Genomic DNA, 27,348 nt, shown 5'->3' with positions numbered 1-27,348 from the left:
AAACACTTCGGAAATTCCTGAAGACAAAAGGCCCCATGGCAACTGCGCCGTCAACAATTAATAACAATTTTGCGATAATATCGATCAGAGATAGTAAACTTTATCGCCAGATTGTAAAAATCAACGGCACGCTGTGTTATTGGATCAATTATTCAAAGCGAGACGGCGATCAACCAGTCGAGTCTCCAACTTTGAGCTGGCTAGGCAACTCTAATGAACACATTACATAAAATGTTGGTTTTATGCCCCACTTCGAGGCATCGCGTCGAGTTTTCCTCTGCTTCAGCGTTTTAGAAGTCGCGCCAATTAGAAGGGCTCCAAGATGCGGTTGCGTTTTAATGGCAAGAGACTCGAGCATCGGTCCGCGCGCTTTGGTTTTATTGTCTAGCTACTGATCTGTATCTGTGTATTACTCATGTTACCCGATGCTGGCCAAAGAAATGTGGCTGCGCCTCATCAGCCTGGTCATTACTTGATTAAGTTCATTTGCGTCGCCCAGTTGGGATGCAACTTGGAACCGTAACTTGTTGGAAAAACGATACGTATGGGTAAATAATATCAGAAAAGGCAACGGCCAACGGAAAGCGGACAGTGGGCCCCCCTTATGTGTGCCAAGTTGCTGTTACTGGGCATCATAAATCGCTGGCTTAGGTTGGCTTACATTTCACCTGCTTTTGTTGTGAATTGCCCATAGCTCACATTTTAATTGCACTCAAAATTCATGACACACATTGAGTGACTGAGTGAGTGGACATTGCACGGGAGTTATTGGCCACTTCCTCAAATTTCACTGGTGGAGTCGTCGTGCGAGCGACTTGTAATCGTCGAAGCTAAGCATGCGATCAAGTTCAGTGGGCTTCGATTTCGATTCAAGTCTTTTATTCGCTGATCTGTCTGCAGTTGAGCAGCTACTTAACTAGCGCAGCATGACTTATGAGCCACTGATTGCTGTTAATCTTAATAAAAAGTGACCAACTAAGTTACTAACTAAGCTAACTAGCTGGGGCAGACTTCTGGCTATGAAGTGTGATATCTCTCAGTCCAGATATTGAAGATCTCTTGGCTATGCTCACTTTTATAAGTGTGCCATCATAAACCAAGCTTAGTTCACTCTCATTGAGCTCTATTAAGAAGAAGAAGAAGATTTGTAAGTAGACTAGTTTTATCAAAATATGTCCATAGATAAAGCGTATCTCTAGCTGAAGTGCATTGAAGTAATTTATAAGATTTGATCTTATGTCTTTTGGTAGATCTCATAGATCACATTGCTGAAGAAACTCCCGCACAGTCTGTTGGCACGGAAGAAACTTAAAGACTTGGCCCTCTCTCTGTTCCTCTGTATCAGCTGCTCCCCTTGGAGCTGGGATCTGTCTGTTTTGGAGTTGTTAACTGTTTCGTAAGCCTTCATTCACACAAGATATGACGATCACGATGTTGTTTGTCTGATGGCCGTTGCTGCTGTCTAACCTCATCAATCATCCAAAGCGCCCCCAAATCAAATCTATTTTTGCTAATATCGCATAATCTTGATTACTCATTTCCGGCGCACATCTCACAACAAATTGTCAAAGGCAATCGCCTGGTAACAACAGCAACAACTGAACTAGTGAATACCCTACACATGAAAGTATATAATACCATAACCCTACATTAGTTATATGCAATTAATGAACAATATTTGCAGGAGATTGCGACATTCAGGACAATCAAGCTTAGAGGACAGAGAGCCAGACTTATGAGCCGACTTTTAATAGGGGCAGCATCAATATCAATTTGCAGCTTGCTTTACTGAGCTATTTGTTGCGGGCGTCTGTCCGTTAGATACTTTCTAAAACAATGGCATCTCAAGGAGTGCGCTAAGTACCACAATTGAGCGAAAAGAAATTGCACAGTCATTACAAACAGAGGCACGGACTCAGCCCGTCAAGCACTCAATAATTCACAAAGTAATAAAAAAATAAAAACTATAAGAAATGGAAAGAAAAAACTAAATGCTGAAAATCAAATGATCAATACAAACGACAAGGGGCAACAAGTAAAAGAGCAAAACGCGACGGGGCCAACAGCAACAGCAACAGCAACAACAACCACAACAAGAGCAATCGGGCAGCAAGACAAGAAATTGAAAAGCCACAAGTCATCTCAGCTGGTGGCTTAAAAGGCGCGTGCTAAGCCATTCATATTCATAAAAGAGCCACAGAGCGTCTGAGAGACCAAGCCGGCAAAAAGGCAAAACAAAAAGAAAAAAAAAACCAAGAAACCAAAAACAAAAATAATAATAATAAAAATTAAGGATTGTCAGAGAGGGCCTGGCGGGATCGCGAATGCGAAGCTGCCACAGATGAGGCTGAAAACTGGACTGCTGCCAATGGAGGCTAACAGACTGCGGCTTAGAATCCAGCCACGGCAACAGACAACAGTCAACAGTCAACAGACAGCAGACAGCGGACAAGAGACAACAGACAGGCAGACAGCGACTGGGACTGCGACTGCGACAGCTACGGACGATCAACTATCGCTGGTTCCAGTTCCGCAATGTCGCCGGGCGACAGCATCAACTCAACTCAACGTGCCCATAGAACATGAAAACACAGAACCGACTCGAAGCAAGATACGAGACTCGAATACTCTTTATAAATTAAATTAAAGGAAGTAACTTTGCTTCGATATGCAACTTTTTGGGGCAACAAATCAGCTTTAACTAAAAATGAGCAGGAAAACAAATAATAATTTTTATACAAATAAGAAGTAAAAGTTATTATAAGACCTTAAAGCAAATACTTGAATAAAAACAAATGCCAAACAATAAAAAATCGGTGACTTTTTTAAGTATTTTAACAAGTCATATTTTTGTCTGTCAAATTAATTGAATTTATTTATTTTCATTTTTAGGTTCATTGTTTTCAAGAATTTCTCTGAGAAAAAAACTGTTTATTTTCAATAAAGTTTCCGCTCTTTTTCTTGAATTTCCAAGGATTGGGCGCAGCCTAGTCAAAGTGTGAAGTAAATATAAAAATATAAATATTCTAGAAGAAAACTAAGTCTAAGGCCGAAGTCTAGTACCCGATGATGATGTTTACTATATGAATTATTTTTTAAAAAGTTGTTTAAACATTTTTGTGCTGTTTTATATAAATTATTATATATTCTTTTGCTAACTCGAAGTTTTTTTTTAGCAATTTTGTCCAACTCAATGACAACGTGTTCATGCTTTTCACATAGGGCATATAAAATCAACAATTCTTTTCTTTTGCTCTTGTCGTATTAATAATATTTGGTTTTTTTCTCCTTATATCGCCCCCTCGCTCTCACTCTCTATCACTCTCTGAGTTTTTAGGGATGGGCATATCCGATTTTTGTTACAACTAAAACTTTACGTTAAGGCTTTTGTATTGCTGTTGCTGTGGCAGTTGTTGCTGTTGATGTTTTTATCTTGTAGTCAGTCAGTCACAGAGACAGCCACTCCAACTGTATGTGGTTGTTGTTGCTGTTGTTGGCTTACCTTATGGATTGGCTTTGGCTCGGCCTCTATGGACGCTGTGTGATTTTACAGCTTGATTGATTGGATTAGGTACTTATGTTATTAATTTACTTCTATTTAGAAACAAGCAAGTGGACAATGGACATTGTTGCTCAGCTTGTGGCTTGTGACTGTGGCTTCCAAAGGCTTTTCGTCGTGGCTCTTTCAGTTTTCATTCAAACAAGCGCTGGCAATCCATGAATGAATGGAGCCCTGCGTCGCTTTGACAAATTGTAATTCAAAGATTGATGCAGCACTTCCGTTTGACCCAACTATATGAATCTATCGCGCTCAGCGAGTCTCAATGGCAGCATTAATTTTAGTTATTCTCTCGAGGTTCCTCTTTTCTAGTCAAGTGTAAACCAATTAATATTTCAGCTATTCGATGTCTTATTGGAACGGAGTCGTGGCATGGGCATTGCCATCGGCATCTCTGCTGCTCTGTTATCTGCGCCGCTTATCGAGCCCCAAGAAACAATCAAAGCATTTTCAACACTTTTCGATAATTGTAAGTTATATCTCGTCGGCATTTGCATTAATCGCTCTTTTGGCGATAGGCATCAAGCAAAGGCTTGCCCAGCTACAGATTTTCGTTAATTGATGCAACGGTACAGCCATCCGCGAGAGACACATCGGCTGACTGATAACCATCAACGGCTACAACAAGAGCTCTGCCACACGGCTGGTGGTCTCGACACCGGGCCAAATGTCAAGCTCAACAGGCCGCATCATTAGTGGAGAACTGCATACACGGTCGACGACAACGCCCCAAAGCAGGTGTAAATGTAAATAATCTCGGCCACGTTGACACTTACACACACACACACACACACACACACACTCACACAGCGAGCGGCGCACTCCACATGGGGCAGACAGTTAGCCAGTCAGCATTTGGCTCAATATCTTGTATTTTTTAATTAATTTTCGAAACGCATTCGACATTTGTCTAGCGCATATATTTCATAAGCTCATTCAAAGTAATTTCAATTAAAATTGGAAATCGAGTTAAATGCAAGTCGCCATTGAGCCATTTACCAGCTGGACAAAACCAGAGCTGCGCTCGACGTGGAGCCCCTGCATGCAGCTCGATGCTGCCTGGAATCCAGTTCCGTCTCCCCCAACACGACTTCAATTTTCAGCCTGCAGTCTCCTCTCATCCTCTTGTCCGCGCAGGCAAAGCGTAGCAAATGCATTTATCCATTTTGGGGACGTGGCTGACAAAGTAGTTGTTGTTGTTGCTGCTGCCTCAGGGCTTCAAGTAGGATGACTGCGCCACGAGCCGTACCCATTTTCCATTTCCGTTTGGGAAATAAAAGCGAACTCTATCTGCAGCTCGAAATCAAACTTTTTGGCAGCAACACGATCGGTTGAAATAAGGCATCTCCCTGCATTAATGATCGCTTATAGATCGCTTAGAGTCCCTGCGACTTAATCTAACCCAGATCTAAACTGTCAAGTTATATGGAAGTCAAAACGCAAACCTTTCAGCCTAGCACACAATAGACCTTTAAGTGTGAAGACGATCAGCATTAAGTATGCCAAATGCTGTTAATATACGTACATCAGCTAACGTAGATCAATGCTTAAGAACTGAGAACTAGAGAAACGAGAACAGACCATGAAAGCCTTGAAATTTAATTGAATTTGTGGGTGCGACGCTTATTTGACTTCATGAGAATCGCAGAGAACGTCGACATGCAATGATTACTTTTTCTATAATTATGCAGCCCTCGCTGATTGAGATAAAACACGATACATGCCTACTTACATATATGTATGTGTGAGTATTATAGCTATAGTAAGATAGTATTTAGCCAAAGCTGTTAAAATTAAGAAAATTATGCATATATCAATAAAATACTGCGCCTATTTAAGATCTGCCGAGCGTCTTTATGGGTACAGCCGGCTATAAAACCATTAATTGTGAGCTTTTACTTTATACCGATCTTAGAGGCCAATATACTTAGCGGTCATTCAGTGGAGTTTCGGTTTCATCTATTGCTGACTCTGAGCCACGAGCTCATTGTGTTTGGTTTGTTCTTTAGACTGCAGTGAAATTTGTAAATGAGACGCAAAAGAGCAGCATAAAATTAAAGGAACACCAAAAACGGCACACGGCAGTCGTAAAGTAAACGGTCGGAACTCAATGTCTGACCGTCGTAGGGGTTTCCATGCTTCGAGTGCCAAACCCAGATACCCAGATACCCAGCTGAACCAGACTCCCCTCTCCCCGCGCCTTGCTTCTCTCTGCCAGCTACAGCGAAGATCAGCTTGGTGGTGAGGGCCTTCTTGCGGGTTGCGTGTCTTTCATTTGGTGACATTCTCGTCGTTGAGTTGTTGTTATGGCCAGGAATTGTTGTTGTTGCTTGTCATTTTGGAAATTATATGTCACACTTTTGGCGTTAAAACAGGCACAAGACCAGCGCTGGAGAAGCAGAGCGACGACCCGCCAGGCGACCCGTTTTTAAAGTCCTGATTTTTATTGTCATGTTTTGATCTTTGTTTTTATTTTTTTTCTGTCCATATTTGTTGTTGTTGTTGTTGTTGTTGTTGCTGTTGTTGGCTTTGGTTGATGTTGTCGTGGAATGCGCATAAAAATTTTTATGCTGTCAGCGCTCGACGTCTGTTCAAGTTCAGCTGCACTTTTTGATGACACGCACACACACACACACACACACACACACACTCACTTAGTTGCTGTTTATTTTTTATGCATTAACTAATTTGTTTTTAAATACAATTCCAATTCGTAAATCTGTGACATTTGCGCACACTGAACGCATTCACATTTTTCTGCTCCATTTACTCAGCGTAGCGTTTAATTTGAAAATGAGAAAATTGGAAAATTGGAAAATTTGTCAGCAGCTCATCAAGGAAATCTGCTGGTCAGTGGTGTGGGTGGCAAATTGGTGCAGCGCGCTGTTTAGGTAGTCCATCAATCGTAGTTTATATGCCCAACATCCCGCATATGAAGATCCGCCCAAGACAAAGAAATTCCCAAACTGTGTTAATTGATTTTTGGTTTTATTTTCTTTTTCTCGTGTAGTTTTGACCCAAAAGCATTTATAAACGCTTCGACTCGGGTTTCTCGTTTTTGTTTTAGTCTTTTCCTCGTTAAAGTTGTCAATAAGTGCACCATTTTCGGCTGCTTATCAGCGAGGAAAAACTAACGAAAATCTATAAATACACAAGCTGGCAGAAACAATTTAAATGCTAATTCGGGTCTGACTGCGTTTTGTTTTCAAATGTTGTGATAATTACCTCAAGTTATTTTCGTATTTTCCTATTTCTGTGATGCACGTGTATTTTGGGTAGTAGTTTCCTTATCTATGTGCTTTACATTAAATACCGTTGGGAAATTTGTAAAGAAATGTTAATTTCGTTGTCATTGGCTGCGTGTGGCCCGGCACGACTAACTAATTGGTTTTCCAGCCAAAAGCTTAAATAAATTTCTGCCTAAATGGTAGATAACTGCAGTCAGCAGCTGCAGCAGCAACGTCTAAAGCTACATCAGCAACTGTTGCCCGCTCGGGCAAGCTTAACCAAGTTATTACAATTCTTGTCACCTGGCATGGAAATTTACAAGGGGCTACAAATAATTGAACAGCAATTTTCCATTTTCGCCAGAAATTGCCAAGGACGTGAGTTGTTCGAGTCGTGAAGTGGATCGTGAGAGGGGCAGCAGCCACAGCAGCAGCAGCAGCGGCAGCAAATCTAAATTGATTTTACACTGCCTGCCCGCAGGATACACAGGTCCACAAATGTTGAGAGAACTTCTCGAGTCGAAGTCGACGCAGATTAGCACTGCGCAACACATGTTGCTGTTGTTGCTGCCGTTGTTGCTCTTGCTGTTGCTGCTCATCAGCAACGAGGCACGCAAGTTGTAGCTACAAGTTGTACATGGCATCAGGGCTGAGCAGCCAGTGCTGCCTGCAAGATTTTTGGCGTTAAACAAAAATTTCTGTTCAACGGCGTGTCGCAATTTTAATTGAACCAGCCATTAATTAATTTCAACACGCCACAATTCAAGGGTGAGCTAAGTCCCCAAAGGAAGCAGCACAAATACGACCTGGACACGTGACCAGTAGCCAGCAACTCCACTGCACATAGTTAATCAGTTCGGGTTTCGCCTGTGGATTGACATAATATTCGCTACTTTAGACTAGCTTAGACTACAAATATAATTTTCAAATTTATAATAATTTACTGAATACAAAAACAGTTAATAAAATAATATTAAATTGTGGCATTGATATTCAACAATTCAGTTAAATTTCCCAAAACTGGAATACACATATAATTTTCAAATTTATTATTAAATTACTGTATACAATAAAAATAAATAAAATAATATTAAAATGTGGCATTGGCATTTAACAATTTTTGTTAATTTAACCAAACCAAAGAATACTTTCATTATAATTTGTGCTATAAATTATAAGAACAACCGAAGACATTATTTTATTCTAATTGGAATCTTGATGTTTGATATTCGATTTTCGATTTTGAATTTTAAATTCTTTATTTTTTCATTTTGGTTGTAATTTTAAGAAAGATTCTTAGCACAATTTGTTGACTAAGCTAGCAGCATCACAATTTTTAGAAATTCAAATGGCTTTTGCTTGTTATATAGAAGCTTTCCTATCTCCGAAGAGAATTTTAGTTAGCTTTAAAAATTACTACTTATGCCAAGTAAAGCTGTTGATTAAGAAGACGTTATTGAAAATAATTTATAATTAATAAATAATAAAATAATGAATATTACATAAAATAGCTTTCAATTTGCATAGTCTACGAAATATCGATTGAATGGAGTTTAGTCCAACGATAATAAAACTTAATCGCATGGATCTCTTGCATTGATAAACTTTATTACATTCACTTTACAGATTACTGATCACGTTTTCCTATCTAGTTAATCAATAGTTATTCGATTTAAGTGCTCAGCAATTTAGCTTAAACGCTTTTTTGAAGAGGTTAAAAAACTGATTTGATTTTATTTGCCATAGAATTTACTATATATATAGAGACAGATACATATATATATAGCAAGGCTCTCAAGACTGCTCGCTGCCCTAGCTTAACTTAAGCGTATTTCATGTGGCGCTTTCTATCTTTTGATGCATGAATCACTAAGAACTTCGTGTTGTGCCCAAGTTGAACATGGATGTGAGTTCTGACTCAGTTGGAGTTGAGTTGCTTAAAATATCAGCGGAAGAAACTGTCATTTCGAAGAGGCAATCTTGCACTTAGGCTCAGAGCTTGCCTAAAAGTCAAGCTCTCAATGGATTTGAGTGCGAGTTACCTTCTATTTGGATGTGCTGTATTCAGAAGTCTAGCGCAGAAATGTGTTTCACGTTGTAAGCAGCTCCACATTCTCGATCAGCTTAGAGCTGGCGTCCACTGCCACTCACTTCTGGCTCAGATGGAAGTGTATAGCGGGCTTGGCTAGCTCCAGCTTGGCCAGTCAGATGCAGATGCAAATACATTGCCAACACGGTCGCCCAATGTGGCGGCAATAATTTCAAGATTGATGACCGCGTAGTTCAGTTAACGGCAACGATCGACAACAGATCCGCTGAACGGGGCGATCAACCGTTGGCAGCCTTTGCATAAATAATAATAGACTTGTAGGCCAATTGTGCTAACATGGCTGGTGGTTAGCGTAATAATTCATTGGCCCCACGATGGGGCCATCATTAGGCAGTCAAAACGGCTACTGAATTTGTGATCGAGCAGCCGAAAAACAAAAAAGTGCAAAGAAAAGAAAAGAAAAACCAAGCCGACCGGCGATCGTCGATCGTCGATCGTCGATCGTTGATCGTAGATCGATTTGAGAGCCTGCACCTGAGCGAATCTTTCGCTTTGCAAATTGGGGCGTATTCGTTTGGGGATCTTGATAATCAACATTAATTGTGAATCAATGAATGCACGCCTTGGTCAATGGGGGGCGAGGCTGACTCCAAGGCCTCTCCTACATAATTGGTTCAAATGTGCGCAAAGCGCGTTGCCAAGTTTGTTTAAAAGACCATTACTTAAAGCGCATAATTGCTGCAAACAGATTCAGAGATTAATTGCAAAATCGTAGATATGGCGAGCTGCAAAATCTCAGCAGATCTTTTAGCTATGCCAAAGAACAGGACATATACAGAGTTGTGACAAAATATTCGAAAGTTTGCCGCCATAAATTGTACCGGCTAATTGCAGCAGTCCAACGCTAGGTGGCGCTAGCCACGAATCGTTAATTGCCGCCGGGACAAACTAATTGATGGCTGGGATCAGGAGGCAAATTAGAGATGAGTGCGTGATGGCTTTTTATTTTTAGCACGAACTGGAATTACTTAAATTAAAATAAATATTTTACCTTGATATTGCCAATATATTTATATATATCGTATACTTAAAATAATGCATTATTTGACAGACTTCCCTAGGTAATAACATAAAAAGATAAAAAGTATCGAATCGATTTTTTCCAATAGTAGAAAGTGCATTTTAAGCCGGTTTAATATGAAAGACGTATTTATATATATATATACATATATATATATATATTAAATTATACGATATGTATGATCTAAACTCCTTGGGCTGCTTTGAGCTTCTTCGTGTCACGATGCAAAAGACGTTATGTGATCATCTGCCATCCACTCGACAGATTCCTGAGTCCCCAGCGCAGACTCCATGACGCTATCTATTTAATGTTTCAGTTTTAATTCTGCAGCACTTCCTGTAATTACTTGGAGAGTGAGCGAGACACTCTCGACCATATCGGGTATATCGATGTTGGGCTTCTTTATGGGAAATTATTGCTATTTTTAATGCAAATACGCTAATTACAAACACTGATAAGCGAGCGGCTACCAATGCCAGCCTATGCATTTATCAGGCATACCAAGACTGTCGACTGGGCCCAAAGAGCGACTAGTTGGCCGGTTGGCCGGTTGGCCGGTTGGCCGCTTGGCTAGTTGAGCCATTTGGCCAGTGTCTATTGGCTGCGACTGTGGCTGGAGCTGGAGCACTGGCTGTGGCAGTGGCAGCGGCGCCTTTGGTCGCCAAACGCCCGCGGCACAATACCTTGACAAAGTGGCACGCTTCCGCAATGTCGCCAGATCGACCAGCTTCGAGTCCCCTCTCAGTACCCTGCCGTTCGCCGCCCAATGCTTCTCCCGATACTCTGGGCCATGCTCCCGTCTGTCTGCACAGCCAACTAAAATAAAACCGAAAATGAATTAAATTGATCTAGTTTCTTTATGGCCATGAAATGCTTCTGTGCGACGACAGACTCCACGCTCGATGCTCGACTATGAAATATGCGCCATAGATACGCAGTCTGGAGCTGGAGCTGGAGCTGAAGCTGAGCCAGAGCTGCATTCGGGCCTTCCACTCGGACTAATGCATTGGCAGCGCACATGATGAATTAGTTTTGATTAGGCAACCCCTCCACTGGCATTTGTGTACTTTTTCAGTGTCGCACAGGTCGTTGGCCATAACTTTCGCTGATCTTGGCATAATGTATCGGAGCTATTCAATTAGTCAAATGTCATACGTGGTGCGATATGCCTCATTATTAATTGCATTTCGGCTACCGACTGGGCATTGTTCATGCAGGCCTACTAACATTTTAGATACATCTCTAATATGCATATCCAGCTATGACTTGAAGATTGTTTTACTTCTTTAAATTCAACTATTTAACAAAGACGTATTATGGGTGATCCAAGTATTTTAAATAATAATTATTTCTTAGATTTCGATTAGATTCTAAATTAAATTAAATAAAATAAAATAACACATATTATATAAATATATTATAATAGTTTAATAATTAAAAAATATTATTATTAATATTCATTAATTATTAAACTATTATATATATATTATAGTATATATTATATATTTATATAATATAACACATATTTTATAAATATATTATAATAGTTTAATAATTAAAGAATATTAAGTAGAAATATTTAGTTTAATCTGCCAAACTGTCTTAGATACATAAATACTTTAAATATTAAAACTTTATAACAAATTATTTTCTATTAAATTGATTCGCAACCTCAGCTTAGTTTAGTATACAAATAAGAAGAAAGCAGTACACGAAGATAAGAAATTGAACAATTTTAAAACTATATGATGAAAAATTGTTAAGAAAAAAAGTTAAGTTTGAACTGACTTGGAAAGGACTTATAAGATTTATGGATATGCTAGGGAAAAGTTGAAAATATGATTTGCAGCCACACTCCAAATGTTTCCTTAGTTTCCTTGTGTGTGTGTTTTTTTTTGGTAAAATCGTGCTGTTGTTATTGTTGCTTCGCATTTGGAGAGCGAAAATGCAATTGTGTCTCGTGTTGCATGTGGCATGCAAAGTTGAGCTGGTAACTGCCAGCAATTCTATTCATTTACGAAATAAATCACTAACGGCCACTCATTAGCTGTTAGGCAAAGATATTAAGCCAAGGCCCACTAGAGATTGTCTGCATGACATTTTCTGCAGGAGACCAGGCCGGTTGGCGCGACTCTCACCCGGTCCGCGTGTGCTGTCTGTGTGGAGAAGAGAAGACTCATCAGTTGGGAAGTGACTGGCGACACCTCGCCCGCTGATAGGCAAAATGTTGGCGTTCCTCTTGGGCTGGGTGGCTGTGACGTTAAATGCTGGAAAGTTTTTCGACCGCCTCGTTCGAATTTTGGGTGCGATAAGAGATCGCACAGGCCGGCCATATATTGGCGCTACCGAACGACAAGTTGGAAATTGTCGCCGCTTATCGAGTCGAAATCAATTTGGCAACCATATCTGTGGCCTGCCATCAAGACAGCTAAACAACTTCAGTTGGCGCACTTAAAGCGACATTATACAGATGCCTGGGATGCGAATGGCTAGTTCATCACCTGTTCGGCTCCAAGGATTACTACTGTTGGCTGACTCAAATAATTTTGTTTACGCCTGTCATAAGCGGGCCAAACTTGGCTAACTGGCCATTGGTAGCCACAGCTCGCGGCTCAAATTGTACCGCAAGCACACAAATCACAAAAACTGCTCCAGCTGAAGCTGTAGCCGAAGCTGAAGCTAAATGTGAAGCTTCAGCTACAGCTGCAGCTCCTCCTCCCGATGCCCGCCCAGCGGTGATTGCTGCGCAGACAAGAATTTCTAGTTTGAAGCGAAGGCAAACCTTAACTGTGGCAGGCCGGGCCAGGCCAGGCCAGGCCGGGCTAGGCCAGCACGGGGCTAGGCTTGACCAGGCCGTCGAAGCTGCTGTGAAAGCATTTTGCATTTTAATACTCTTGCTGACTGTCAGCTAACTTTTCATAAGAAGCGAGGCAAAAGCCAAATGAGAGAGCTCGCTCTGAAGGCATTTAAGAAATTATTCATTTACTTTAAGAAACGATACAAATAAAATGTTAAAGAAAGTCTTAACAAGTAATAAAATATTTGTTTAATATTTATTATTATTGGCAAAATGGAGAATCTTTACCAAACAAAAACCTTAAAGATTACATTAAGAATACCAAAATATTGGAGGAATATATTGTATGAATAATGTAAATTGCAATGTATATAAATTTATTATTAATATTTATTATAATATATAATTATGACTGAAACATTGTTCTATCAAACAATATTCCAAAATGTTACATGTGTAATGAATAGTTTTATATTTTTGTCATGTGCTTCTGGCAAACAATATTAGTAATGTTAAGAAAGGTCGATTAGGGCATTCGGAACACGGCTTGGTTGAAGTTGCTTTCGTTTCTCGGGCATTTTTACGATAGAATTGCGCTCATAACTTTGGTCGGCTAACGTCGCAACGTCGCAACGTCGCAACGTCGCATCGCCGCGCTGCGTCGGCTGCTTGTCTTTGGCTGGCTAGGCAAAGCTGAAGAATTTCAGGCTCGACATGCGCCTGTCGCTGGCGGCTGCCGGCTGCGCAGTCAACGCACGGCACGGGCTCAGCGGTTGGGTAGGGGCAGCGGTTGCTGCTGGGTTCGCTAGTCGGGCGACTTTCGAGCGCGTGTGGCTGCCACCAAGTGGAGGAGCGCATCGTTTTAGAGTTTGGAACATTTCATTAGTTTTGAGTGCCGGCATATATCGTCGATGTGGTCGCTGGTCGCTGCTCGCTGGTCGTCGTCGTCTTCAGCTCGACTTTGGCTATTATTTTCAATTTTATTGCGGGCTTTTATTAGCGCTCTGCATTTCGTTGCTCATACCTGCAATATGGACAGTGCTTTATATGGCACATAGATATGCCTGATTGAAATGTATGTTGCTGTAATTTATATGGCCATAATGAAAAACACATCTGAATCTGAATTTTTCTCTTTTATTTGTTCAAAAAGTAGTTTGTTGCCAAATTTGCATATTGTTATTATCATTTTATATATTTATATATAGTATATTTGTTTTGATTATATGGTAGAATATACTGACACAAAATATAAACTTAGATCGAGGAAGATATATACATTTACATGTATATATGGATCGTACAAGAGTCGTTGATAGCAAAAAACTGATACAGCTACAAGTTCAAGGGAATTGATATATACGTATATGTCGTACATACTGAAGGGCTACCCTATATACACATGTAGATAGTTAGAACTAAATTCTTAAAGTTCTGATTCGGAATGCTTAAGATTAACGCAGGGACAGTCTTTAAAATTAGAGATGAGAATTGAGAGATCTTATTGTAAGTCTTGAAATGTACTTGTACTCGTACCTCTTATCTAATGTGCACACTTAAGACATTGAGAAAAAACATTAATACTGGATTTAAGCTGAATGAAAGAACATATAACATGGCCTTAACTTGACACATAAAAACATTTGCAATGCAACATCTATATAAAAACGCAATTAACTTCTATTCGGTTTTACTTTGAGCTTTTTAACTAATTTAATATATTTGTTATATTCATCTCTTGATTAGCTACAAATAGTTTTTAACTAGCTAAGAATGCATCAATAAATACATTTATCCAAATGTTCCAAATTCTGAATTCTATCCAATCTATATATTTTGTTTATATGTATGGCAGAAAAACTGTCCATAAGCAACATCAATAAATAATTCATTTGTTTCATTATGTCAGTATGTACATGCTACATTTAAATACATACGCACACAAATGTGGGACATATATTTCTTAGCACTTTTCCTTTAGGTTTTTGAATACTCAAGAATTAAATATTTTGACATTGAACCATGCATTGAATAAACAATATAAATCACAACGTTTTTAATTTCAGATTTAAATTAATTAGTTTTTTTTTTAATTTTTTATGTATGTATATTTATATATATATAATTTTTTGTGACAAATATTTTTGATTTTTTTCAGCTTGTTTTTAAAAATTTTTCAGCTCGAATTTCATTTTTGTCTGTTTATTTTTTTACTTATTCGTTTTGATGGCACATACGTTTCGTACATTTAAAAATTTAAATTTAATATTTTTTATATGTTTTTTAAAGGCTCTTTCGACCTGTTTTACTTTTTCATCAGTTTTGTACATTTAAGACATTCAAAATGGGTTTTCTTTTATTGAATATGCACTCTGAGAAATAATATGAATTACCAAAATTTCTTATTTAACTATATTTTGGAACTTGCATTTGTGCTCGATTCCAGGCTTAAAACTAAGTTTTGTGTCTCTTGCCAGCGGCTATGCAAAATATGCTCTTATCATTTAGGCATATTTTACTGTAGAATAAAATATGTAGCTCAAACCATTCGTTCCATTCGTCCATTCGTTATTCAGCTATCGTTGCTTAAGTGGCACTAGAGTTTCATGTAGTTTCTAACTTTACCTGGTTTGTTCGTTAGACTCTTAAGGCTAGATGATTGACATACAAATATAAATATATAGGTGTAACATATATATATATATTCAATATGTATATGATACTGAAAAAAATAAAGTGCTCGGCAATAAACATAGGAAGTGAAAGAAAAAAACAAAAATATGTTTTGTGTATTGTTTTTGTTGATTTTTTAAAATTGTTATATATTTTCGAAAATAAAATAAACTAATTATAAAAAAGGTTTCAACTTAGACTTAAAGCAATTTCAAACTAGAAACTAAAATATGTAACATATATTTTGAAAATTTTTTGTTTTCGGATCCATTGATGATTTCCCTTCAATTTCAATTAGAATTAGATTTAAATTATTGTTGCCGTTGATTTCGAATCAATTAAGGAAGTACAAGAGGCATTTTCAACACGTGATTCACAGTGTAAGTTTAGTTTTTAAAATAATAATATTTAGAACTAATCGTAATTTGTTGCACAAGTTCATTTGTTCTTGTTCCTTACTTAACACACATTCAACTTAAGTTCTTAAGTCCTGTAACTTATGACATGCACAAAAATGGCTCATTTATCTCTTAGCTTATTACAAAAAATGATATGCTAAAGTTTATTTTATTTTCTTTCTTTCGTTTTTCAATGTGTGCGTGTGCGTGTGCGTGTTAAACTTAAACACTAAGACGCTAAATAAGTTAATAATATACTTTAAAATGCTTAACTGCAATAAATTAGTTTCTCGTGTTAGATTCTCATTTGTTTAAGATTTTTGTGTTTATATAATTCGAAATGATCATTAGCTATGCAAAGTTGAAAAAGATTATAATTGTATTAAAAATTAATTGTTTATTTTATGTTTTTAGTTATAGGAAATTAAAATTAATAATTATTACACATGAGATCACAGTATTAGAGACATAAGTTAAATATTTGTAAATATTATTTCTTTTTAGTTTATGTTTTGTTTTTCCTTTTTTTTTAGTTTTAAGACTTTGTTGGGTTAGTAACTATGTTTTTGTTTGTTTATTGTTTTTTTTTTGTTTTGCATTTGTTATTGTTTTTATTTTGTTCTGTTTAGTGTGGCTGCTTGACGACGCTCGAGTTTAATTGTTTATATTATATTTAGGCTATGTTTAACATATATGTCTTGCGTAGATTTTGCTGCTAGCACAACCCAAAAATTACGTCTACAACTTTTGTAACTATTTAGCTAATTGTTTTTTTTCTTCTCATTTTTCTGTTTGCTATTTTTTTTGCATTTTTGTTTTTTATTTTTGTTGCTTAAATTCAGCATCAGCGATTGATTCCTGCGTGAGATAGGTAGTCGAAAGATATTGAACTTTTATTGTATTTTGTTGCAGTTTAAAGGCCTTGGCTGTACGAGTCCTGACTGAACAGTAGCAACTCGCTCGAGTCCTGACTATCCAGCACATAGTTGAACTCGAGCGAGCTGGTCAGCGGGGACAGTGTCTCATAGTCGGATGTCAAGGTGAGGTCAAATGACTGGGGACTTTCATCGATATCGATGGCTAGGCTGAGATCGATGCCCAACTCCTCAAAGTCCGTCGGCCGTCGTCGCTCGATGCTGAAATCAATCGAAGACGTTGAGTTCTCTGTGGCCTACATGCTGGTCGCACTGGAGGTCACGTTGGCCAAATCGGCAGCGTGCAGCAGATGATGGTGCTGATATTGCTGGTGTTGCTGTTGGTGATGCTGTTGCAATTGCTGTTGCTGTGCGGCTGCGGCTGCCGCTGCAGCCTGTTGCTGCTGTTGCTGTTGCTGCTGCTGCTGCTGCTGCTGCTGCTGATGTTGCTCTCGACTTAGCTTGGATTCCTTCTTGATACGCTGCTTTAGATGCACCTTGGCATGGCGCTTCTTCTCATCGGAGCGCGCGAATTTGCGTCCGCAAATGTCACAGCTGAACGGCTTTTCGCCTGTGTGGGTGCGTATGTGGGTGGTCAGATGATCGCTGCGGCTGAAGCTGCGCATGCAGATACGACACTGGAATGGCTTCTGCCCCGTGTGTATGCGTATGTGGCGGGTGAGCTCGTCCGAGCGGGAGAAGCGCCTGTCGCAATTCTCCACGGGGCACGCATACGGACGCTCATGCACGGGCGTCTTGCTCGGCCGATTGGGATACTTGCGCGGCTTGACGGGCACCAGCTTCAATGGCACGCTGCTCTGCTGGTACACTTGCGACAGTATCTCGTGCCCCTTGCTGGTGGATGGACTGTATTCGGCTAGTTGCACGGCAGCCGCAGCTGCGGCAGCTGCAGCAGCCGAGGCGCTCGAGTACCCTGTGCCATTTGAGTTGGGCTGCATATCCGTGTAGGTCTCCTGCTTGGGTATGAGCACGCCGAGCGCTGCATTGCTCGAGCTGGCCGACGAGGTGGGCCCAGGCAGCACCAGGGTTTGCTGCTGCTGCTGCTGTTGTTGCTGTTGCTGCTGGACAACTGCAGCGGCCGCCACATAGTCAGCGGGCGTATCCAGCCACTGGTATTTGGGCGTGCCCACGGAGAGCTGTGAGCGTACCGCATATTGTTGCTGCTGCTGTTGCAATTGCTCGTGGCTGCTGTGCAGCTCGGCGAGGCCCGCAAAGTTAGCAGTTGATACTGTGGCGCCCGTGTAAATCGATGTCTGCTTCAAGGGCGTGCAGTCCATGCTCAGACCCAATAGCTCGGCGTGCTGTGCAGCAGTCACTGCGGTGCGTCCGTCGTCGTAGGGCGATGGCGTGGCGGCGGTTGCTTGCTGTTGTTGGTGCTGCTGTTGCTGCTGCTGCTGCAGGGCGTAGTGGGCGGGCAGACTGAACATTGGCGGCTGGAAGAGCGACTTGTCCGGACTGGGCAGGCCCCAGCTGTTGCCCAGGCTATTTGACGGCGGCGACATCTGACCGGGCAGCACGCTCAGCTGTGGAGACGCCAATTGTTGTTGGTGTTGCTGCTGCTGCTGGTGTTGCTGCTGCTGCATGCAGTTGTTGGTGTTGCCTGTCGTGGTGAAAACGGCACGATATGAGATTTTACCAGGCAGTTGTTGTGATTGTTGTTGTAGTGCATGTTGTTGGTAGTGTTGCTGTTGTTGTTGTTGCTGTTGGTGTTGTTGTTGCTGTTGCTGCTGCTGTTGTTGGTGTTGCTGATGTTGCTGTTGGTGTTGATGGTGATTGTGATGATGGTGATGATGATGATGGTGATGATGTGGCAATTGTTGCTGTTGTTGTTGGTGTAGTATTTGGTGTTGTTGTTGGAGTTGGTATTGTTGTTGGTGTTGTGGCGAGCTCATATGCTGCTGATGTTGTTGTTGTTGTTGTTGTTGTTGTTGGTGACTGTGTTGACAGTGGCTATTGTTATTGTTGTTGCTGTTGTGCTGCAGCTGTTGTTGTTGTGAGTGTGTGTTGCCGCTGGTGCCAGCTGCTGTTGTGGTTGTTGCTGCGGGCGAGCGAACGCTCTCAGTGTTGCTAGTATCGCATGCTGTTTGCTTTGCTGTGGCTATGGCTGTTGTCGTTGCTGTTGTTGATGTTGTTGTTGATGAAGTGTGGTGGCTGTTGTTGTTGTTGTTGTTGTTGTGTAGTGGGTACATGTTACAACTATTATTACTTGATTCTTCCTTGACAATGGTCAACGCGGGGGGCGTGCTGCGCTCCTCCTTCAATGGGCTGCAAGAGGACAACACGGGACTGGAAGCGGAGACAACCTGCGGCTCCAGCGACAGATCTTCGGATGCAATTGAGCCTGCAATAAGGATAAAAATGGATTTCAGTTAGTTCCAGTTATGCTGCTACCTTCTGGTGCTTGATATTATCTAGGCTCGGCTTAAAAGCCCGATAGGAATGATGGGACTACTTTCTGCTTGCTTGCCTCTGCTCCTGCCTTTGTTCGATATCAATCACAGTTCGCTTGAACGGCCCTGGCATTGAAGTTAGTGTTATATGGGCTGCTGCTGCAGCTGGGCGCGCTTTGATTTCGCGGAAATCGAACAACACGGGAGGTCGCATCATCGCTCATCGTTGCTGCTGAAGTTGGCAAAGTTGCAGCTAGAGATGGCAGCCAACCACGACCAGCAATGCACGAGCAGCCAATGCGACTCTCTCAATTCATTCTAATTTAATCTGGTTAAGGATTATCGCATTAAATGTAATTGAAGACTGAAGCTACAGACTCAAATACATTTATTAAATGCAGAAAAATATTAGAATTATTTTTAAAGAATTCTATGAATAAGAAAAAAGCTCGAAAATTGGAATAGTTCAAAAGCAATTAATTTAGACTGCAAAAATCAAGTTGGAATGTTGCTTGAACAAAAGGAAAAACAAAGGAAACTTTGGGCGCTACAGAGAAGAAATCTTAAGCGAAAAGGGGTTTTTGCTTTATAAAGCAGATTAAAGGCTTATTGGGCAACTAGCGTGCTTATCGTGTTTGTCTCGTCACGCGCTCATCTCTAGCCAGGCAAAAGTGTCGGCCAGAAGACTAATTACGCGGCTACCGCTGGGCGCACAGCTCGGCTCGGCCCGGCCCGGTTGGACTGACTCTTGCTGGACGCCTTTTCTCGATGTTGTTGCTGTTATTGTTGTATTTTGTTTTTTGTTTTTTCTTTCATGTGGCCTGAGCATTGCATGCTGATGATGATCATTGTCATAGTCATTAATGCCACTGCCGTTGGCTTAACGTATTGATTGAGTTGCATTGCGCCTAATGTGCTGCGACATCAATCTCGGCCAAAGCTTTTGAGCGGGGTATGCGCTTGAATTCACAGAATTCTTTTTACATATATGTGCACACACACATGTGTATATGTATATATATGTATTTGAGAGGCAGCGGAACAGGCAAATCTAGAGAGAGGTCGCCTTAGTCATCTGCCATAATTAATGCTAAGTTTATTTGGCAGTGGCAACGCAATTTTTGGAGACAGCAGACAATGGCAATTGGTCTATTTGTTGCACCCATATCCCGCTGCTTGCCACTTGCCACTTGCCACATGCCACACGCATAACTCATCCAGTTGGCCATAAGTTATGCCAGCGGCCGCTGCCAAGTTTAGCGATTAAAAGCTGCTTTATCATTGTCCGGCAGCCAACTAGAAAATAAATACGCGTCTCCCCCCATCCAGCTAGAGCCGCCCGCTCGATTGTTTGCATGTATTATTATATTGTTCGATTTTATGTTTTCTATTTGCTAGATATATATATCTATTTTTTGTTTTGCTGACAATTTGTTTGCTGCGTGGGCCGCTTGTCAGGCGACTGCGCCAAATTTATGAGTGAAACTTTTTTCTTGGCGCGTCCGATTTTTAGAATTTTCAGCTACTCAGTTAAATATATTGCACATATACGATTATATCTACATATGTATATATGCATGTTGTCTGCTTTTATGCATTTCCAATTGCTCGCAGAGCTTCTAACCGAAAATCTGAGCCTGGACGGAACTCTTCTTGCAATTTATTTCTGTCTGCAAGAAAAGAAAATAAATATGACGCGAGCAATTAAACTCAATTGTTTTTGATAGTGCTCGGAAAATCTAGTATACTTTATTTGCTTTGCCTTAATTCAATTAGAAGTGTATTTCTTTTTTCATTTGTGCATATGTCATGCTCAGAGCTACACTCTATATATGTATAATACGATATAGTCGTTGATATCGTCTCTGGACTCTGGCGTCGTATCTCGAGCCGAGTAAATTGCGCTCGAAACATTGACACTGAACGGAAATGTTTAATACATGTGCCATTGTTCTTGTTGTTGCTATTATGTATTATTATAGTTGTTCTTGTTGCTGTTGTAGTTTTGTTGATTAATTAAGTGCCTTTTGTTTTATTGTGCAGTCTTAGAAGAGAGCGCTCTCGCGAGCTGCCTCTCTGTATGCAATTGAATTTATTTGCAATTAATAAAAAGCTATTTTATGGCTACTTTTTATTAATAAGTCCACATAGCGCTGAAGTCATTAAATGTCAAAAATGATATTGATTCGAGGCACAAAATCAAAAAATAAATATATATATATATATATATATATATATATATGTGTGTTATGTCTATATTTACCTATTTATGTCAAGCTCTACAGCGACTCTTAACACGGCCCATAATTAATAAAAGAAATCACAAAACACAAAGAAAATGGAAATCAAAATTTTAATAAAATTGGTACTTGAATTTTTGAATGTTTGTTTTTTGATTTTGAACTTGTTTTGCGTTTGTGCTTTTCTGTTGAATGAGTGTTAAAAAGAGAGCCCACGACAAGTGTGCTAGAAAGAGAGTGGCAGAGCGAGAGAGCTGCAGTTGCTGGCTGGCTTTCTGGCCTCGACTGAGGCTGATTTATGTAGCGGCTTAAGCCTGACAACGGATTAGTTGCATATTTAGAGTCCGCACAGTCTTTTCGGTCGACTGCAACTGCAACTGCAACTGCAACTGCAGCATGTAGCAGCTGCATCCATTAGCAGCGCTCAGATAAAGAAACTCCAAGCAAAAGTACGCGACGCACCTATCGCAGTCTTTCACAGACATACCCTTCCATTTGAGCAGCGCCAGCTATGCGAAGGTGTTTGTCGGGAGGGTGTATTATATATGCATATCTTATAGTTCATAGAGGAAGTTTCCTATGTATTTACGGGCTGCTTCTAAGATTATGAATGCGACTGGACTTGGATCTCAGTAAAGCTTCTGATTTTCAAGTGGGATGCTGACTGATATGGTCTAGCTATGTCACTGCTTGCTCCTAGTTAACGTAGCATAATAATCTTGGCAACTGAACAGTCAGCCAGGTTATGCAGACTTCTTTTCTGGCCCGCCATTTGCAAGTAAATGTTTTGAAATTATGTTAACTTTGTGCGCCGCATCAAAGTTTATGTAGGGAATTTGCCGCCCCTCCCACCATATTAGATTTGCGCTTTACTCACCAGTTATTGGCGGTGGTTCAACCACTGTGGATGGGCCAAAGAACGAGGGAATATCGCTTGATGTGGTTACCGGCGTGTTGAGATCGCCGGGCAGAGCCTCAATCAGCTGTTTCGCCTCCACGGCCACGCCGTGCTCCGTGGCTGTTACGGGACTCTGTTGGCTGGTATTCAACAGGCTCAGGTGCGACGCCGAGCTGCGTCCGCTGCTTGCGGCTGCTGCGCTGCCGGCAATCGGCTGCGCTGCCACGTTGCCTGGACTGCCGCCCTGTGTGGGTGTGGCTGTCTGATTGCGTGCCCGCAGCACCGAGTTGTTGTTGCTACTGTTGTTGTGATTGTGACTGACCGCTGTCGTGTAGTGCAGCAGAGTTTGGCCACTGCTGCTGCTGGCAACGGCGGATGAGCTGTTGCTGCTGCTGGCCGCACCGAACTGTGCGGCGCCCAGGTAACTGGCCGAGGGGCTGCCGCTCTGCGCCGTGCTGGTCTTGAACAGGCACGTGTCGAAGCTCAGCACATTGAAATGGGCCGCGGCGGCTGTTTCGGTGAGCAGGAATGCGTGATGCGTGGGCGCCACCAGGGTTTCAAGCCCTTCCATGATCATGGCCGCTGATGGAGTTCCAGGGGCTACGCCGCCTGCAAAGAAGAAGAGCAAAATAAATGTCATTAGGCTAAAGCTTCTCTTAGATACACTAATGTTATACTAAATATTGTGCAACTACCTAAAACTATTCATAGAGCCAAAGAATAACCCTGAGTATAGAGTAGAGTATCGATCTCCAGCTCCACTCCATACTGAGCACAGCTCTACAAATCGATAACAATTACTGATTTTGTGTATTAATTGCATTTCGCGCTGCCACGGCTCAATTAGGCGCATAAATCGAGCAGTGGCAATGCAACTTGTCGCCTGTTTTAATGCGTTGTGAGTTGCTGCTGGATTAAAAGTTGAAAAAAAGAGAAAAACTAGAGTCTGCCGCAGCGGGTGGTGTCGACACCGAAAATCGGGCAAGCTGGCTAGCTGTAAATTGCAGGTCGCCAGGCTGTTTTCAGTTTTGAAAAAATTTTTAATTGATTTGCCATGACAGCTGTTCAATTGCATAACACGCAGCCGTTTACCACAATTTATGAGCCACAAACAGTTTAATTTGCCACAAATTTCATGTCATGCGTGGCATCTTGCTGTCAAGACTTTCGTTTTTAGCCGCTCAAACTGGGAGCTGCGCCTGCGCCCACGCATCAGTGAGCAGTCAGCAGTTAGCAGTTCGCATTCGAGCTAAGCAATTAAATTAATATCGATTAAATTCTTAAGTGGACAGTGAGAAGTAGAACATGCGGCTTTCCCACAGCTGCACACCTCCCAGCAAGTGGGTCACCTAATGGCCACACATTGGGTCAAGCGTTGACCTTACGCAATGGCCAGCAGAAACTTGAGCGCGAAGTGCAGTTGCGCAATGCGTAATTAAATCTAAATATGCGATAAACTTGGCTTATAATTTGGCAAACGGCGCTGATTTGACTGCCCCACAGAAAAGCTGTGGCTGTGGCTGTGGCTATGGCTATGTGGCCATGCCAAGATCTCCAATATATCCAAGATCTACGTCAACCGAATACTGTGGCAACTGTGGCGTCATCTTCGAGTGCGTCTTGCGTCGCTGTTCGACTTGACCGCGTTGATTTGCATTACAAGTGCACTCGTGTTGACAGCCAGCTATGCGCCAAAATAACTACCGTGCCAGCAGTTGGCCGCCGACTGAACCCTCCACACACACTTGGCTGCAGCATCTGCAGCATCTTCGCTCAGCTCGCCTCGTCTCCAGCTGGTTTTGCTGTTTTGGCACTTTTGCTTTTTTATTTACATTTGATTTCACGCATAATTTCCGTGGCAAAGTGCACTCGAGACGAGACAAGCGACGGTCGAGCGAGCGACGGAGCAGTGAAATTACATTTAAGACACACACACACACAAAGACACATAGATACACCTACATATACAAATGCAGCTAAAGCTATAGCTAGAAGGCAGCGCGTGCTGTGTTTCTGTTGTCTGTTGCCTGTTGCGCGTTGCGCGTTGCCCGTTGCCCATTGCCTTTGTTGTTGTTCCATTCATTCATAAAATTATGCGGCGCAGTCAATAATTTTTACAGTCGATCAAAGATTTGTATCTGAATGCGAGTACCACATGAATCATTCACAGCTCGAACGGTGTTTGTTTTTTTTTTCATTTTGGTTTTTCAGTTTGCGTCGAACTGGTCCGCCGGCTGGCTGGCAGCTCGAATCTGAGCTCTGATCTTGGCCTCAGCTTCTTCTTCTTGTGCGCTTAATAACTTGGCTAACAATTGACACTCCCTTAAAAAAAAGAGAGAGAGAGAGAGGAACGAAGCTGCCAACGTTCAGGCTGTGGTTGTTTGTGGCTGTTCGTGCCGCAGACATTTACATTTTAAGTTGGCCTACTACAGTGAGCATTGCCTAAGTGCTACTGCTGCACAGCAAAGACAGAGAGAACAAATCCAATAAGCATACAAGCTAGTGTGCTATAAGATTAACACTTTAGGCGAGATATATATAGAAAGCAAAACATTTGCTCTACTCTTAGTCTAGCTAGAGCTACTAGCTCTATCAGCTTCAGAGTTGTCTAGTCTAGGCTAGTATCTATAGTTCTGCACACAGTCATTATAGATATGATATAGAGAGAGGCAGATACTAGAACAGATACACGAGGATAGATAGATATCGACTGATCTCTTTCGAAGGGGCTAGCCTATGGGAGGTGTATTTAGACCTGCCATGTGAAGCGCTTTAAAGTTAGACTCAATTAAACGGGTATATCTAAGTGTATCGTTTATTAACTAAAGTTCAGCTTAGTTGGTGCTCACTGTGTAAAGCACATACAAGCTTTATACGTACAGTAAGTCTTGAGTGTGTCTGTTGCCCGTTTCTTTCACTCTGCATAATTTTGCATAGCATTTGGGCATAGTAGTCGCCGTCTTAGTCGTCTTTAGACAGATCGAGTCGAGTGTTCAAGATTTTTGCCATGAATGAATATTGGCACACAGCTTCGAGCCGCAGCTCCGATGAGGAAGAAAGAAAGGCAAAAAAAAAGAATAAAAAATCTATACAACAAAACTAAAATAAAAATTGTTATGTTGATATTATTTTAATTAAGTTTTGCCGAACCGGTTGTTGTTGTTGTTGTTGTTGTTGCTGCGTGTCTGCGTGTGTGTGAGTGTGTGTCTGACTGGTGGCGCAGTTTCATTTGGGGTTCTGCTCTTCGAGTGTTAACAATTCGATAGATGGGCGCCAATTTGTTTAGCTTGGCAAGTGGAGCCTGAGCTCGAAGCTGACCCACAGTCAGGCCGAGACACGCAGACAAAGCCAGCGACGCGAACAGCTTCAATGCATCTTCGGCGCGAGCTGGCTGTGCTTTATTGTTGTTTTTAGGTATTTATGGAGGCCTCATTGAGGATTAGGTGGCGACCTTATCGACTTGGCTACTTAGCGGCTCCAAAAATAAATGCAATCTGTTGTCTTTTGGCTATTATTTTATGTACCGAGTTATTTTTATGCTGGTGTTGTTGTTGTTGTTGTTGTTGTCGTTGTCGTTATGCAATGACAGACAGCAGCAGATTTGCATAAAGAGCTGTGAGATTCGATATCTTAAGCTAACCTTGGGCAAAAAGCATCCAAGCAAATGCCCAAAGGCCAAACAATTAACAGCAACAAGAATTGCGGTTGTTGTTATTGTTGTTATTATTTTTATTGTTGTTGTTGTTGTTGTTGTTGTTGTTGCTGGTTATTAACATAAAAAGAAATTGGAGAAACGCCTTGAGAGGCGGCGTCATTAGTCAAAATGCAAAAGACGCGCAGTAAAAGTATCGGGCAGCAAGCATAGATACAAACATGCAACTCACATGCAACAGTGCAACAGTTGTTGCAACAACTCTCTGCCATATCAGAGAGTTGGCAGATGCAGGAGACAAAGACAAAGTCCATCATTCACGCAGCGGGCAGCATCGGCTCGGACAGCCTGCCATGGACAGCTGGACAACTCAGCCAGGCAACAAGTTAAGCAGTGCAGCAACAGCAACACCAACAACAACAGCAACAACGACAACAGCGGCAACAACAACTGCAACATGGAAAATGTATCTTATGCCGACGCCGTCTTTGCATGCGTAACACTTTGTCACACTTTTCATGCCAACAGCTTCGACTGGGCATGTTGTTAGTGTTGGTGTTGCTGCTGTGTTTCCTCATGAGAACAATTAATGAAAATAAACAGCCGCAGGCACTAAGGCAATAGCAACAACTGCGTTCAACCTCAACAGCTCGAAGCTTTTGTACCCTCTACAATAATTCATTATGTATAAAAATAAAAAAATAATAAATATATATATATTTATTATATATAAAGAGATTCTATAATGTATAAAATATAATATAAAATATAATATTTTATTTTATTATTTATTTTACTAGATAAGCTTCATTGCTGGAGAATCGAAGTCAAGTTCTTAAGGCTATCAAATGCACTTGGTATACTTCCTAGTTCATATATAATATACATTCATTTGATCCTAATGAGTTAATCTGGATCAGTTGTGGAGAGCGAGTGGGACACCCGCCTGTTGGCCGCATACAGGGTATTCAGATGTAAAAACAACATCAATGCTTATTTTTATAAAATTTTAAAATTATTTTAGTGGGCACTTAGTTGGGCGGGCGTCGCCTTTGCTTGTTTGGCTTGGCAGCCCCCAAGCACAGGCAACATCATAGCACCACAGCACCACAGCACCACTGGCCACTGGTTGCTGGTTGCTGGCTGCTGGCTGGTGGTGTCAAAGTGCCATTCGCATGGCGAGAGTGTTAAGCGACTCTTCGACGAGCCGTCGGTATTTTGTTTTGATGTCATAATTATTTGGTTAAATACACATAAAAAAGAAAGGAGAAAAATGAAAAAATGAAATGAAGAAGACTAAAGAAAAATTGTTTGTGAAATGCACAAAATGAAAACTGGGAAAATTGAAAAATTAATTTTCGAGAAGGCAGCAAATATTGTTGTTGCTGCTGCTGCTACTGCTACTATTGCTGTTGCTGTTGTTGTCGCTGGACATGGGAGGCTGCGTG

The 27,348-nt window shown here is 41.1% G+C and overlaps 1 protein-coding gene across 3 annotated transcripts in view; it reads right to left on the bottom strand.

Moving 5' to 3' along the window:
* Positions 1-16,362: 16,362 nt before the first annotated feature.
* Positions 16,363-27,348, bottom strand: part of LOC111601341 (transcriptional regulator ovo) — a 49,342-nt gene continuing 38,356 nt past the window's right edge. For 2 of the 3 annotated variants that reach the window (XM_023317870.2, XM_023317872.2), the window contains 2 exons: positions 22,228-22,857; positions 16,363-19,061 (listed from right to left, as the gene is read on the bottom strand). In XM_023317870.2, coding sequence (XP_023173638.2) covers positions 16,957-19,061; positions 22,228-22,857 — 2,735 coding nt within the window. In that variant the 3' untranslated portion in view covers positions 16,363-16,956. The remainder of the gene's footprint in view (positions 19,062-22,227; positions 22,858-27,348) is intronic. The other variant, XM_023317871.2, reaches the window with a different exon arrangement.

Source organism: Drosophila hydei, unplaced genomic scaffold (assembly GCF_003285905.1).
Source record: "Drosophila hydei strain 15085-1641.00,03,60 unplaced genomic scaffold, DhydRS2 tig00008139-arrow-pilon, whole genome shotgun sequence".
In the NCBI taxonomy this organism is placed as follows: Eukaryota; Metazoa; Arthropoda; class Insecta; order Diptera; family Drosophilidae; genus Drosophila; species Drosophila hydei.
This window is presented reverse-complemented; position numbering and strand designations above follow the sequence as displayed.